General features: G+C 35.7%; 1 protein-coding gene across 1 annotated transcript; it reads left to right on the plus strand.

Annotated features, from left to right (window-relative positions):
- Nucleotides 1-12,154: 12,154 nt before the first annotated feature.
- On the plus strand, nucleotides 12,155-12,919 carry LOC145723240 (thymosin beta-4-like). Its single transcript, XM_081829670.1, has one exon. The coding sequence runs from the start codon at nucleotides 12,349-12,351 to the stop codon at nucleotides 12,553-12,555; it is 207 nt and encodes a 68-aa protein (XP_081685796.1). The 5' UTR covers nucleotides 12,155-12,348; the 3' UTR covers nucleotides 12,556-12,919.

Consider the following 12,919-nt stretch of genomic DNA (forward strand, 5'->3'; position numbering starts at 1 on the left):
TACAGTCAGTAAAAGTGTCTAGGAAGCATCTCATTCTATTTATCTAGAACTTCTTTCCTTTTGTTTTCAGCTAAAGAAGTTAATGTGTAGTGTCCTGAAAAGATAGCTGGCCTGAGTCACTGAACTAGTTCTAGTTCAGCTCTGAGTTTACTATGTGACTTCAAACAGGTTCCAAAGCTGTCCTCGAGCTATTTCCTCATGTCTAAAGAATTAACTAGTAGGTTTCTCTCTGTTCAAAATTCTCTTATTCTAAGTCTGCAGAAAAGTTGTGATCTAGTTGTGTGTATGGACCACTCCTTACAGTGTTAATCTCAGAAGGAATATCATGGTACACACCAGAGGTGAGAACATATCAAGATTGATTATTGTGTTTTTTATCTCATTTCACAACCACCATACATAATGCTCAATTCTATGATATCAGAGTTTCAGGAGAGACAAGTCAATAGATTTAATTAAAATGGATTTTAATCTGCATGGAACCAACTATAACCTAGATAGGGCCAGTTAAGCACTTCAACTCCATTATTTGCTTAAAACAAGCAAATAATAAGCAAGTTCTGTTTAACTGTAAAGGGTTTCAAATAGGGCAAACAAAACAGTGCATGTGAACATATTCTGAAAAACAGAAGGTACAATAACAATTCAAGTTATTATGATGAAATCACAATGTTACAGTTTGTTGGTCAATGTTCCCAAGGAATAATGATCAGGATTAATCCATCAGTGTCACCAGTTGTACATGATGCCAAAACATGAAGCTGTTCCTACATATATTTACAAATATTCAGATGTTTAGAGTTATTCAGGCACGTTATTGATTTTTTAAACAAAGTAATCTGGATATGTTGGCAATATTGGCAATTTTATTCCATGCTGAGCCTGTACTTTATCCCTTAATGTGGTTCAGATGTTTCCAAGTGTTAACACATTCACTGAATTACACACACATAGTTAATGAAAATATTATGATCCCATAAATATAGCAAGTCAAACTAGCACCTTCTTCTCCTAGCCCCTTTTTTCAAATCAAGAGTGGTGAAGCACAAACAGTTGATCTAACGTGTATGAATGTGGTGTGGTAGAGTCTGGCACTGGCCAACTCAGGGCATAGCTAGCAGCTCTTGGTTTAATGGCCCCCAGCCTGAATAGGTTTCTTGATTTGGATCACCAGAGATAGCATGAAAAGTCCCTTTGTTGAGTTTTAGTTTTTCTTGGCTTTCAGTAGCACAGCATGAGAGGGATAAGATTTGGCACTCTGTATCTAAGCTGTCATTTGGAAATTTCAGATTTGGATTCTCTTCCCAGCATTTAGACTTCTTAATTCAAACCATTCTATACTCCCTGAGCACCGATGCTGTATCCTCCTGCAGAGAAGGAAAAAGTGACTCCAATATGTCACCTGGCTTACCATGTCACCCCAATATTCTTGATGATATTAATGGAGTTTTCAATGACAGTATTATGGAGTTTTTCAAAGTGCCAATGAGTTCTATTAATATTCTATGACTAAAAATTGTACTGGTCTCTATTATTTTAAATGAATCAAAATTAATCATTAAAGTATTTCAGACATATTAAGCCCTCTCTGGCTACTAAATTTCCACAACATGTAGGACTGTTCACCAGAAAAATCATTAAAGTTCTAAAGAATATGGTTCTTTGTCCACTGGAAAGTATAATCAAATTATATTCCTGAAATTTCACTACTCAGTTCTATCAAGGAAGTATGTAGTATCTTAAAATAACAACAAACAGGGCGCCTGGGTGGCTCAGTTGGTTAAGCGACTGCCTTCGGCTCGGGTCATGATCCTGGAGTCCTGGGATCGAGTCCCGCATCTGGCTCCCTGCTCGGCAGGGAGTCTGCTTCTCCCTCTGACCCTCCCCCTCTCATGCTCTCTCTCTCTATTTCATTCTCGCTCTCAAATAAATAAATAAAATCTTTAAAAAAAATAAAAAAAAACAACAAATTAAAAAAAATAACGAAACAATTTTAGTCAAGAGAATGTCTCTATCTCTAAATTTTTCTTCTGCCAATGACAACCTCTTCTTTCCCAATATTACAGTATTGCAATGGTGTTACAAGTATGCACACTCCACATTTTATTTTTTATTTTACTTTATTATATAAGATACCTACAGAAAAAATGTATAAATCAAAAGTGTATGGCTTCAAGAATTTCTTAAAGTGAACATCTTTATAAAGCCAGCACTAAGACTAACAAATAGAACATTGCAGAGCTCTAGAGAACATTTTGTGCCCTGTCCAGGATATTACCTAGCTGCAAATGTAACTGTTACCTTCATTTCTATCATAAATTAATTTTAAATAATTTTTAATATTTATTTGTTTGAGAGAGAGAGATCAAGAAAGAGTGCATGGGTCGGGGGGAGAGGCAGAGGCAGAGGGCCGGGGAGAGAATTTCAAGGAGACTCCCCACTGAGCATGGAGACCAATGCAGGGCTTGATCTCATGACCCTGAGATCATGACCTGAACTAAAATAATCAGATGCTTAACCAACTGAGCCACCCAGGTGCCCCTAATTTTAACTATTTTTGACCTTGACAGAACGTACACTTTTGTGACTGACTTCTTCAGCTCAATATTATGTTTGTGCCATTTCTGCAAGTTTATGACTGTAGTTCATTTTCATGATTACAGAGTATACTCACTATGGACATACTGTGAATGAATCAGTCATTTAACTGCTGATGGATATTTGAGTGGTTTCCAGTTTGTGACTACTATAAAGGGTGCTGCTATGATCCTTTGTGCATGCACATCTGGTAAGTATGGATACACATATAAACATGACTATACTTAGAGGTGGAATTGGTAAGGATTAGGATATGCACATATTCAGCTTTAGCAGGTAATGCCAAATGTTTTTCCAAAGTGGTTATACCAAGTTGTATCCACACCAGCAAAATACAAGAGTTGTAGTTAATCTAGTTGATCTTACATTCAACTGAAATATATCTATGTGGTTCAGTTTGCTTTTCTCTAGTAACTAAAGAATGTGATCACTTTTCTATGTATTTATTGTCCTCTTGATCACCTTCTTTTAAGAAGTCCCTGTTCAAGTTTTTTTCCCCTATTTTTTGAACTAAATATGATATGTTGTAACCACAGATAAGCACTTAAATAAAATTGTACATACAACTCAAATAACTTTTAAAGATAAGCTTAGCTTATTTATTCAACCATAATCAGTTATGAGTCAAGAAGCAAAATATTATCAGCACCTCTTTCATCATCTCCTAGTCACAACCAACCCTCAACAATAATTGCTATTCTGACAGTTAGTAGAAATTACTTTTGCCTTTAAAAAATTTATGTAAGTAGAATGACACTGTATGTACTCTTTTGTGTCTGGCTTCTTTGATCAACATTATATATGATGGCTTTAAAATAAATCCACAAATTCTTTATTATTCCTCCCTTGAGAAGGTGGAGCGTAAATTCCCTACCTTTGAGTGTGAGAGTGTAAGGTGGACTTAGTGACTGACTTTTAACAATAGAATAGAGAAGTTATAGTTTTAGCCATCAAAAAAGCACTACATATTTATTCACATACTTACCATTTTTAATCTGTTTATTTGTAAACTACTCCATGTAACCTACAAGGTGGTGCCTCTCTCTTGCTTTGCCAAAATTATATCAGAAAAGGTAAAAAAAAAAAAAATCTGTCATCATACAAAGAACTAGTAAGACCTCAAACTGAAAAAAAAGACAATCTATGTCAACATTAAGATGACACAGATATCTGAACTGACAAAGATTTTAAAGCAGTCATCATAAAAATGTGTTAACATGCAATTACATACTTGAAAAAAATGAAAAATAAAAAGATCAGCAAATAAATAGAAAGTCTCACCTAAGAAATAAAAGATATATGAGGTACCAAATGGAAATGTTAGAACAAAAACTACAACTGAAATAAACGTAAAAAAAAATCTCAAGAGATGGCTCAATAGCAGCATTGAGGTGACAGAGGAAATGATCAGTGAACTGGAAAATGAAACGACAGAAATTACTCAATATGAACACCAGAGAGAAAACAGTCTGAAAAAACAGTGAACAGAGCCTCAAGTATCTGTCAGACTATAACAAAAGATCTAATATGTGGTTATCAAAGAACCAGAAGAGAAGAAAAAATGATTGAAAACTTCTCAAACTTGGCAAAAGATATAAACCTACAGATTCAAAAAGTTAAGGAACCAGAAACAGGATAAACCACCAAAAATTCACATCAACACACAGTTACAGTCAAGCTTCTGAAACTAAAGAAAAAACCTTGAAGGCAGTGAGAAAGACATTTTATCTATAGGGAAAAAATAAATTCAAAATGACAGTGGATTTCTCATCAGAAATCATGGCTGCTAGAAAAAAAAAAAAACAGTAGAACATTTTTCAACTGTTGAAAGAAAAATCCTATCAACTCATAATCCTATATCCCAGAAAAATATCCTCAGGAATGGAGAGTAAATCACTATACTTTTAGAAAAAGGAAAAAGAAGAGATTTGTCACAAATAGATGAACCAATAAGGAATGGCTAATGAAAGTTCTCTAAACAGAAAGGAAATAATAAAAGAAAGAATCTTAGAATATCAGAAAGGAAAGAAGAACATAGTAAGCAAACATATGAGTGAATATAAGAGATTTTCCTTTTCTTCCCAATTTTTCTAAATTATCATTAAGGATTGAAACAAAAATCATAACTCTGATAAGGTTCTAAATGTATGTAGAAGAAATATTAAGACAGTTATATTATTAAGGAGAAGGGTAAAGGGATATAAAGTGAGGTAAGGTGTCTACACTTTACTTGAAGTGCTAAAATAATGACACCTAAAATTGTTATGAGTTATATGTATTATATATATGTGACATATACATATATATAATATGTAACATGTATGTGATAGAGCAATCACTGAAAAATCTATATAAAGTGATTGTTATGGGTAGAATTGTGTTCTCTCCAAAAAAGATATGTTGGTATTCTAACCTGCTGTACTTCAGAATGTGATCTATTTAGAGATAAGGTCTTACAGAGATAATCAAGTTAAAATAGGTCCATTAGTGTGAGCCTTATTGAATATGACTGCTGTCCTTATAAAAAGGGGAAATTTGGCCACAGATACCCATAGAGGGGAGATAATGGAAGGAACAGAGGGAGAGGATGACTATTTACAAGCCAAGGAGAAAGGCCAAGAACAAATTCTTCCCCTTCTGTCCTTAGAAGGAACCAACCCTGCATACACCTTGAATTTGGACTTCTAGCCTCCAGAACAGTGAGACAACATTTTTTGTTTAAGTTTCCCAGTTTATAGTCTTTCATTGTGGCAGCCTGAGATAATTCAGGGCCACACTAAAAAATACTAAAGACATAAAAAGGAAATTGTAAAAGAAATGTTCAATTAATGTAATCCATCATATGAACAAGTTAAAGAAGAAAAATCACACGAGCCTTGTGAATTTTGTCGGGAAAGGATTTCACAAAATTCAGCACCCATTCATGAGAAAAATTTTCTCTGTTGATTGTTTCCTCTTTTCAGTATAGTACTGAAGTCCCAGTCAAAGCAGTAAGACAAAAAACAACAAAAAAAGAAAGAATGAAAAAAAAGAGAGAGAGAAAAGAAAAAGATATCCAAAGTGAAAGGACGATGTGAAATTCTTTCTATTTGCAGATGACATGATCTTGCATGTAGAGAGACCCTTTAGACTCCCATAATGTCAAAAGCACAAGAAACAAAAGCAAAAAAATGATAATAATAAATAAGTGGGACTACATCGAACTAAGAAGTTCACGCACAGGAAGCAATCAACAGACATTAAAGACAGCCATTTTTTCCTAAAGAAATTATTATTATTATTATTATTATCTATATCTTTATCCATATATATGTATCTATAGTTTATATACAGATATTTAGATATAGATATCTATAGTTTCATTATAGAATATATTTTCATAGAGAATGCCCCATTTACTTAAGTTCTCATATTGTCTTAAAATTACTTATTTTGTCTTCACATAGGAAGGGAATTCTCAAAGACTACAGAGTAATATATCTATGTGTCTTAAGTCAGAATTCCTGGAGCAGAGGTTGAGGCTGCAATTCCTCTCTATATGATTGATTCAGGGGGTGCTCATAGATTCAACCTTGATAGGAGCAAAAACAGTTGGGCAGGACACAGAGAATTCACACATGAATGTGGTTTCAGCTGAAGTCAGCCTTGAGTCTGATCCTGCAAGGAGATTTGGAGCTAAAAGTTTATAGCAGAACTTATCCTTTTTTGAGGAAGGGGGGAGAGGTTTTGTGCCCCATGTGCGATACCTTTAATAATGCAAAAGAACTCCTATGGGGAATGTTGTAGATTGTCAATCAATGAGCCATTAGCCAAAACACCTATAGTTGCTAGGGATGAGAGCCATATCTAAGTGATAAAAGGGATCTCAAAGTCTGAACAAACATCAACAATATCTACCAAAACAAAATTATATATGACATGCATGAGCTTGTCATAGATTGGCATAACCTCTTCATATCTAAGCTAAATTTAAGTGCAAGAAAACCATTTTTACCAAATCATTTGCATATTAATTCAGATTATTATGGGCATTATGAAGCTCTATCAAAGTTTCTGGTCTCATTCTCTCCAATCTTCTTCCATCATGATTTATGGAAGCAGATTGGAAATAAATAACTAGTAACCCATTATTCGGAAGAACTACATGCCTAACTAAAACTTATGTTCTTGGGTCTTCAATGCATAAAACCTCAGGAGGCCCCATGAAACTTTTTCCACCCATTAGCTTTTCTCCATTAAACTAAGAGTATGAATTTCTCCTAAACAACTCTGTCAGAGAAAGAGGGATGTAACAGTAGAGACTTCTGGTATAGTGAAACTACAAAAGCTTGTTTCTGATGCCATGGTGTCATTCTCCTCAGTATGTATAGATGATCAAAGAGTCTAAATAAATAAATAAATAAAACTAGAATAAAACTAGAACATGTCCCCACTATTTCAAAACCTCTCCCAAGGCAAAACTAACTTGAAGGACATTCCAAATAGATGACCATTTAATTTCTGTTTAAATAGAGTATAGGAATTATCTACTTCAGAATGCAATGGCTTGTATTAGAGCAAATTGTAATTGTTACAAATGGCTGCCATTGTTATGGTCCTTTGGATCACTTTCAAATATTATTTCAGTGCTGAAAATACCTCTATGAGGCTCCTCAAAGAATTTAGGCCTCCATCCTGTAGTCACCAATCAAACTATATTGGCTTATTATTGGTCTTCAGGTAAATGGTCACATTTTGTTTATCCTTCATATCTCTATGTGGTTTCAGCCCTGTCTTCTTTTCCAGGCTCCTTCTTCTTTCCTCTAGTTTTCTTTCTTCACTGACATACTTTCAGTTCCCTGAGGGCGGCTCACTCACTTCTCAGCTCAAAGGTCTTACCCATCTCATTCCTTTCACCAGACATCACATGCACTGTGAAACTACCCCCAGTCCACCTTCAACTGTACTCTCCAGCCCTCACAGAATTGGCCTTAGCCCTCAGTCACAACTCCATTTTTAGTATTTGCCTTCATAGCTCTTGTTACTGTTATTCTCCATTAAGTTAAACTGCTATTTGGTTAATTTCTATCCCCCTCACTAAACAATAAATGCCATGAAAGCAAAATATTAAATTTTGTTGCTCATTGACACACAAAAAAAAACTGAACACAGTGCTTTGAATTCTGTAACATAGAAAGTACTCTATAAGCATTTATTGAATATGTGAATGAAGGAGAAAGAAAGAGAGAGAGAGAGAGACTAAAAAATTAGGACTCATACACTATCTGGCTTGCCCAAAGATTGAGAAACTGGGAACAAATCCAGCTTTTTCTCACTCCATATTCATCAAACTTTGATGTTCCTTTTTCACGCTAAACTGAAACATGACTCTCTTCATTTCTTTCCTTCAGATCAACTGAGAACAAAATGACTACATAATATTTTCCTTCTCTTAAGAATAACTACCCCTAGTTCTTTCAACTATTTCTGATGAAATCCTAAAACCTTTATTTCATTTGCTTATTAGGTGCTTTTGTTCTCTTCATACTTTACGGGGATGTAACTCCAAATAAAATTAAATCTGTGGCAGTAACTTTTTAAAGATGTTTGTGTGAATTTTGTCTCTCTTTTTTTCCCATTTTGCTTTTCATTCAAGCAGGGGTAGGTTTTTATGCTTTCTTTCCCCAGGGGAGATTTGTAGCAATGCAGCAAGCAGAAGTTGTCCACAGACAATTCCCCTGAAGACATCTGTTTTTCTCAAAACCTCACAGCATTGAGGAGATAAAGCTAAATGTCCTGTAAGGAGCTGAGAAGTAGAAAATTTTTCAAGAGAGAAGTTTCCGAACCAATAAATGCCTGTGGTACCCCTTTTCCCATTATCTGTTTCTGTTTCTGTCCTGGGAGGAGTAACATCAAAAGTAATATTTACTTGGGTTCAGACCTGTGAGTGTTTCCAGGGCTCTATGTAAGACACAGGAGCAGTAAAGTCAGCACCCTGAGGGAACACTGGAACAGTTGGGTCTCTGTGGTAACCAGGAAAGAAAGATGACTAAGGACTGAAGTGAACTTCTAGGTATCCCCACCCTTCAGGTCACTGAGGATTTGCACTATCCTGGAGTGAAAAGGGACCTTTAGGAAAAATAAAGTTACCTTTCATGGCTCCAAGGCAGGCTGGGAATTGAGAGTCAAAAATTAAGCTAATTTAAGACCAGGAAGATGTGATACTCTGCATCTCTGGGTTCATGGACTAGCATTCATTTTTCATATAACCTATTCCCCATAGAAAGATGACCTGAGGACTGAACTTGCTTTTCTCTTTCACAAATGTAGTATTTAGTTCTTCTAAGGATGCTTTCAAATGAGTAGAAACATGACAGAGACATCAGTGAATAGTGAATCAGTGAATTGGCTAGACTCTGATGGTTAGGTCCAAAAGGCTGGTAATGACACATAAATGCTTGTAATTAGGCTCCAATGCTGACAATCTGTGCAGAAACTAGTTAAGATTCAGTTTTCCTTAAATAACCGTATTTTAATCTTTCTGAAAACTAGGAAACATAACAGCATTTAGCATATTCTTGATATTACTCTGATCATCACTTACATGCAATATTTACAGAACACCTAATGTAAGTTTTGGAGTTAGAAATCAGAAACAATCTATCTTCATCAACATTAATAAAAAGCAATGCCTAGCCTATAGAAAACAATAATATCTCTAGAATATCTGAATAATACCTCAAATCTCAAGAATCCACATATTGTATCACTGCTGGCTATGACTGCAAACTTTCTTTTTCTTCTAGATTATGAAAAAGAAAAAAAAAATAGGTTGTTTTCCCTATAGAACTCAGATTCTAGTGAGTATATATGTTGTTGGGGTGGGGAAAGATGAACTATAAAATAAATGAATCACTAAAATATTAAAGATTTCCCCCAAATACATTGGGAGAAAGTAAAACAAGAAAGAAAGTAGGGCATGGGAGGTCTGTTATTTTCTGTTTGGAAGTCATAGATAGTCTCACTGAAAAGGGGATATTTGAGTAAAGGTCAGAAGAAGGTTAAGGAATAAATCATGAGAATGCCTGGGGGAGTGGCACTCCAGAGCAGAAGGAACTGCAAGTGAAATGTTTTTGAGATAGAAACATGCCTGATGTGGTAGAAGAAAAGCTATGAGGCCTGTGTGGCAAGAAGAGAGTGAGTGAGTGGTGTAGTCACATAGGAATAAGTCAAAGAGGTAGTGGTGGTATGGGGGCAAATTGTGTGGGAATCCAATCATTTAATGACCATGAGCTGTTTTATTGCTGTTTTTACCCTGAGCGAGATAGAAAGCTACTAGAAATCTTTGAATTCAAGAGCAACATCATCTGATTTAGTTTTTAAAGTCGATCACTCTGGCTATTCTACTGCGGAAAGACTACAGATGGTTAGAAGTAGAACATAGGTGGAGGTTCAAGCCAGGTGTGGATATGTGGCTTTTACAACAATTCTGGAAATGGAAGTTGGTTGATTGCAGTGCAGTGACTGTAGAGGAAGTAATAAGAAGTGATGGTCAAGATCTGGATATATTTTGAAGGAAGGGCCAAGAGTTTGATAACGGACTAGAAAGAGGATGAAACAGAAAGTGTTGAGTTGAGAAGCATTTGTCTTACAACACCGGAAGGATGGGGTTGGCACGACTGTATTTTAGGGGATTGGTCCAGGCTAGAAATAAAAACATGATCATCATCTCATGACTTTACATAATGAGAAAAGATGAAATAACCAAATGAGTGAGCGTTATGGACAGAAATGTATTCCCGCAAAATTCCTTATGTTGAAGTCCTAAACTCCAGTACCTCAGAAAGTGACTGTAATGGGAGATAGGAGCTTTAAAGAGGTGATTAATTTAAAATGAGGACTTTAGGATATGCCTTAATCCAATTGACTTCTTCCCTTATAGGAAAAGATTAGAAGACCTAGAGAAACATTAAAGATGTGCATGCACTGAGGGACAACTACGTGAAGGTGCAGCGATATGTTGGCCATCTGAAAGCCAAGGATAGAGCCCTCAGAGGAAACAGTCCTGTTGGTACCTTGACCTTGAACTTATGGCCTTTAGAACTGTGAGAAAATACATTTTTGTTGTTTAAGCTACCAAGCCTATGGTATTTTGTTATGGTAATCCTAGTAAATGAATATAGTGAGTGATAATAGTGAGAAGAAGGAGGAGGAGGAGGAAGAGAAGGAGGCAGAGAAGAAGAAGAAGAAGAAGAAGAAGAAGAAGAAGAAGAAGAAGAAGAAGAAGAAGAAAGAAGAAGAAGAAGAAGAAAGAAGAAGAAGAAGAAGAGAAGGAGAAAGAGAGGAGGAGAAAGAGGAAGAGGAAGGAGAAGAGAGAGGGGAGGGGGAGGGGGAGAAGAAGAAGAAAATGAAAGAAGGTTCTATTTCAATTATTTCAATTAGACCAAAATCTAAGTCTTATTAGTAGAAAATCTTCATTTATTTTATTTAATAACATTTACTAAACTCAACAAAGGGGCAAGTACTGTGAAGAAACAAGAGGTATAATAATAAGTGATAGTTCATCTCTCAAAGCTAGTCTAGTTTAGGAAGAGGACTAAACTAATGATAATGTTGATATGTTCTCAGAAAGTCACTAACAAGTACAGATGATATTATGGGTAAGTACTACAGGAAATGGAATAACGACAGTAGCAATAATTACAAATGGAATTAACAACAAAAGAATACACCTCAACCTGTTAGGCTAGAAGAAAGGGAGGGAGAATACATTTAGAAAACTTCAAACTGGAGGATGGTCAGAAATAAAAAGAATTCATGCTTTATAAGGCCTTAAATTAATCTAAGTTGGTTGCATACATTTGCTGAGAATAAGGAAGATACAATACAAATTTGTATATATATATATATGATTATATATGTGTATAAATATTAGCCATGAGCTCATACACCTAGAAAAATCAGGATTTAGGAGTAAAAGAGAGAGAGAGACAATATTTTGATGAGATACTTTAGCATCTGAACTGAGCCATATTCAAACTCAGTTGAACACCTAAATCCTGTCATTTGAAGTCAATACATTTTTGTACTCTGTAGTCTAAGATTGACAAATAAACTTTTGCTTGAATAATTTGAGCCTGGTTTCTATTCTTACAACTAAAAGTGTCACTACTTGTTCAAGGCTGAGTAAGAAAATATGTTAGGGCAGGAAAAGGATGACAGATTAAAGAAAAATGCATCACGCAAAGGAGAAGTTCTACAGAACTCAGAGCAGGTGAGGTGAGGGTAAGAGTGTGATAGTGTCAGAATGATAAAACACTATGATAGAAATGTAGTACTGGAATTCTAACGTGAAGCTTTTCTCAAAGATCATGCTCAGTTCTGGAGTGGAACACTGGCATTGAGAAATTTAAGGAATTGTATGGTTAGAGTGATGAGTGGGTTATTCTCAAGCAAGATGGGCTTCCGCAGAATATGACAATATTAAGACCAGTTATAAGTACTCAGATCTGACTTTAAATCTTGTCTTTTTTACAGGTTATGTTACTTAATTTATCTGATACTTAGTTTCCTCATACATAAAATGAGGATAAATAGAATACCCACTTCATAAAGTTCTATAAGGATTAACAAAATCATCCCAGAACACAGAATATCGTGGTTACACTTAGCTTATCATTCAACAATTAAAATGATGTCTTAAAGAATTCAGAGTCAAGTAACTATATGTTTCATGGGTATGGGAGAATCCATTAAAATTTGCCTCCGGACATGGCAGCGGCCATTGCGCAGACCGCAAATCAGACTTCCCTTGCTCCCCGCCTTGCTCCCGCCTCCCCTGCAACCATGTTTGACAAACCCGATATGGCTGAGATTGAGAAATCTGCTAAGTCAAAATTGAAGACAGAAACACAAGAGAAAAATCCAATGCCTTCAAAAGAAGCAATTGAACAGGTGAAGCAAGCCGGGGAATTGTAATGAGGTGTGTGCCTCCAGTAGGCACCCTGCATTCCACAAGCATTGCCTTCTTATTTTACTTCTTTTAACTGTTTAACTTTGTAAGATGCAAAGAGGTTGGACCGAGTTTAAATGACTGTGCTGCTCCTTTTCACATCAAAACATCGAGAACTACTGAAGAGGAAAGCCACACTTGCCTCTCCCATTTACCTATCTGGCTGGCGGAGAAGGAAAAGAACTTGCATGTTGGTGAAGAAAAAAGCTGGGTGGGACGACAGTGAAATCTAGAGTAAAAACCAAGCGGGTCCAAGGTATTCTGCAGGCTGTAAAATGCAGTTTAATCAGAGTGCCATTTTTCGTTCAAATGATTTTAATTACTGGGCTG

This window comes from Leptonychotes weddellii, chromosome 9 (assembly GCF_054177405.1).
Source record: "Leptonychotes weddellii isolate Sample4059 chromosome 9, ASM5417740v2, whole genome shotgun sequence".
NCBI classification, from domain to species: domain Eukaryota; kingdom Metazoa; phylum Chordata; class Mammalia; order Carnivora; family Phocidae; genus Leptonychotes; species Leptonychotes weddellii.

Excerpts from the sequence above, each read along its gene's own strand:
- LOC145723240 (XM_081829670.1), top strand. The coding sequence starts at position 12,349 with ATGGCAGCGGCCATTGCGCAGACCGCAAATCAGACTTCCCTTGCTCCC.